The 2,657-nt window shown below is 36.0% G+C and overlaps 1 protein-coding gene across 1 annotated transcript in view; it reads right to left on the bottom strand.

Annotated features, from left to right (window-relative positions):
• Positions 1-314: 314 nt before the first annotated feature.
• LOC107469318 (cation/H(+) antiporter 15-like) overlaps positions 315-2,657 on the bottom strand; it is a 3,615-nt gene continuing 1,272 nt past the window's right edge. The window contains exons 3-5 of the mRNA XM_052255581.1: positions 2,632-2,635; positions 1,663-1,991; positions 315-1,218 (exon numbers count right to left, since the gene is read on the bottom strand). Coding sequence (XP_052111541.1) covers positions 315-1,218; positions 1,663-1,991; positions 2,632-2,635 — 1,237 coding nt within the window. The remainder of the gene's footprint in view (positions 1,219-1,662; positions 1,992-2,631; positions 2,636-2,657) is intronic.

Below are 2,657 nucleotides of genomic sequence, written 5' to 3'. Positions count from 1 at the left end.
AGAGTATTTTTAGTATTATCTATTTAATAGTATAAATTATAAAAAAATTACTTTGTATTTCCATTGTGTGATAAATTCTTATCTGAACCTCAATGTTTCGCGACATGAATTAGACTGGTTCATTGGCGATTTCCGATTAACTCGGTGGAACTAGTAAGTTCGAATCCGGTTCTCACAACAATGCTTAATATATAAGTGGAAACCTCAACAAAGGAAGACGGAGAAAACGAGAGAAAAGAAAAAGGTGGGAAGACTCAAATTTCTTTACACTATAATATACAAAGCAATATAATTTACAAAATTTGTTTGTTTTCTCATCTGTCCACTACTGAAATAGAACAAGAAGCTCTATTGAGCTCATCATGAGGAAGAACAACATCAGGTACCATCATCATTTGATCCTTTTGAGGTGGCATAGGATTCACATTAGTGTTCTTAATAACCCTCCCTCTTACCCTCTGTTGTTGCACCACAAGCAACGAAGCCTTTGTCACAAAATCCTGTGAAGCTAACATGTCCCCAATTGTCCCTAACTCAGGACACTCACTCCATTGATCATGCCCTTGAAGCAGAACAGATTCAGGGTGTTCTCTTCCAACCATCACAAGGTCAAAATAGTCAATTATCCTTCTTATACAAGAACTCATCTCTATCCCATCTTTAACCACTTCATCCATCACTTCAAAGTGGCGGTTCCCTGCATTATAGTATCTGTACTCATCCACAAGGTCGCTGTCACGCTTCCTCTCCTTCGAATTCTCCTCTCCGAAGAGCAGGAATCGGACTAACGTCACGTGGACTATCTCGTGCCGGGCCATTCTTGAGCTGTAAGCAAGCGCCTCCGCGTCGTCCGCGCCGCCGATGAAGAACACGGCGACGTGGTATGTTGTCCGAGAGACTAAGAGTGATGAGGATCCGCACAAGATTCCCCTGTCAATGAGGATTCCAACTGAGCATGGCGCTTTTTCGAGGACTCGGTTGTTCATAATCTGCATTGCTCTGTTAATCACTTCAACTGTTCCATCTATCTCATAACGCTTGTGAAATGGCACGATTAGAATGTGAGCTCTTTTGTCAAGTGCTATTCTGCAGACATCATCGTGCATTGTGTCCAAGTTTGAGATCGATGAGAAGGACTCAACTGTTGCATAACCTTCGTTCTGTTGTGTATATTGCTTCAATGCATTGTCTATTTGAGTTGAGCTGCATGGTTCTGACCTACGTTGTGTAAATCCAAATATAAATATTAAATATGCTGCTTCGGTTATGCATCACATGTACCTACAATAATCGGTTAAAGCTCAGCTGCAGTTGATTTCACGTGAAGTTGATAGATGACGGCCGTTAGATGAAAATTTAGTCAAATCAGTCAAATCATCTAACGACTCTCATATATCAACTTCAGGTGAAATCAACTACACTTGAGTTTTTATCACAATTGTGGTAAAAAAATTTAACAAGTCTAATACAATAACTTAAAATGTTAACTGACCAATAAAATTTATTTTTTTTACTAGTATTTTGACCAATACAAAAAGAGGAAATACAAAATTGTATCCCAAATTCCGATAACATTTTCAAGAAAATTTTGTATAGAAACAAGTTTATTGGTGAATAGAAACAAAGTATTTAGGTGTCATAACTCATAAGTGCAGTACTAACCTCAATGTTTCATGTTCTTGGTGAGCAACAAGAAGAGGCCTTGATCTTCCAAGAAGTTCTATTAGGATTAATGCTATGACTCCAACCATGCTCTCTCCGCTTGCATAGGATGCTTCTAGAATGTTCATCAGTGTAGGGATGTTTTCGTTGTTGTGAATGCAGATCATGACTCGAAGCTCCGAATCTCGCCTTGTGTGCTGAATTGTGCATCTTCCTAAGGCATGGTATTGTTCTGAAGGATTATATAACATCTTTAGAAGCGGTGATATGATAGCATTTACAATCAAAATGAATACCACCATCAAAGAGAACTCTTGCTCCGTTAATAACTGTCATATAGAGAAGAGTTATATTATGTTAGTGAATTAAAATTAAACAATCGCTGTACATTCAAGTACTATTTTCTCTGAGAAACATTCTTTAAGTGATATGAGAATTTGTTCTGTGGAATTATGAGCATTCACCTATTTTGAGACTAAATGAAACAAAGGAAAATGTTATTTGTAAATTAAGTTTTAAACCAACTCCAATAGAATATTTTTGGAGTTTTGTGCATGCAGCAACTCATTGGCCAGCGACAAACCCTTAAATGGAGCTCAGTATGGTGGCGGATTAGTCCTTGACCTGCTAAGATGGGGGATACCGTGGGAAACCAAAAAATATGTCATCTATAGAAAGTAGGCCTTTTTTAAATTTCACTTTATATTGGAGATCATTAATAAAATAAGACCGATTTTAGTATAAAGATGCAATTTTATTTTAGTAGAGAATCAATTAAATTTATTATTTTATATAAAGTTTAAATTAAAACAGTACTACATGATTAGTAAATATTATTATTTTTTATCCGTACTTAGCCAGTAATAATTTATATCCATATTTACAGAATTTTTATACACAAGAAACATATAATTTGTATTTATATTTATCAAAGTTTGTACACATATAATTCAGAAAGAAAGCACATACCTTGCTACCCTTCCACATATTGTAAA

The sequence above is a fragment of the Arachis duranensis genome, chromosome 10 (assembly GCF_000817695.3).
Source record: "Arachis duranensis cultivar V14167 chromosome 10, aradu.V14167.gnm2.J7QH, whole genome shotgun sequence".
Taxonomy (NCBI): domain Eukaryota; kingdom Viridiplantae; phylum Streptophyta; class Magnoliopsida; order Fabales; family Fabaceae; genus Arachis; species Arachis duranensis.
Note: the sequence above shows the minus strand (reverse complement) of the source record. Positions and strands in the feature narration are given on the sequence as shown.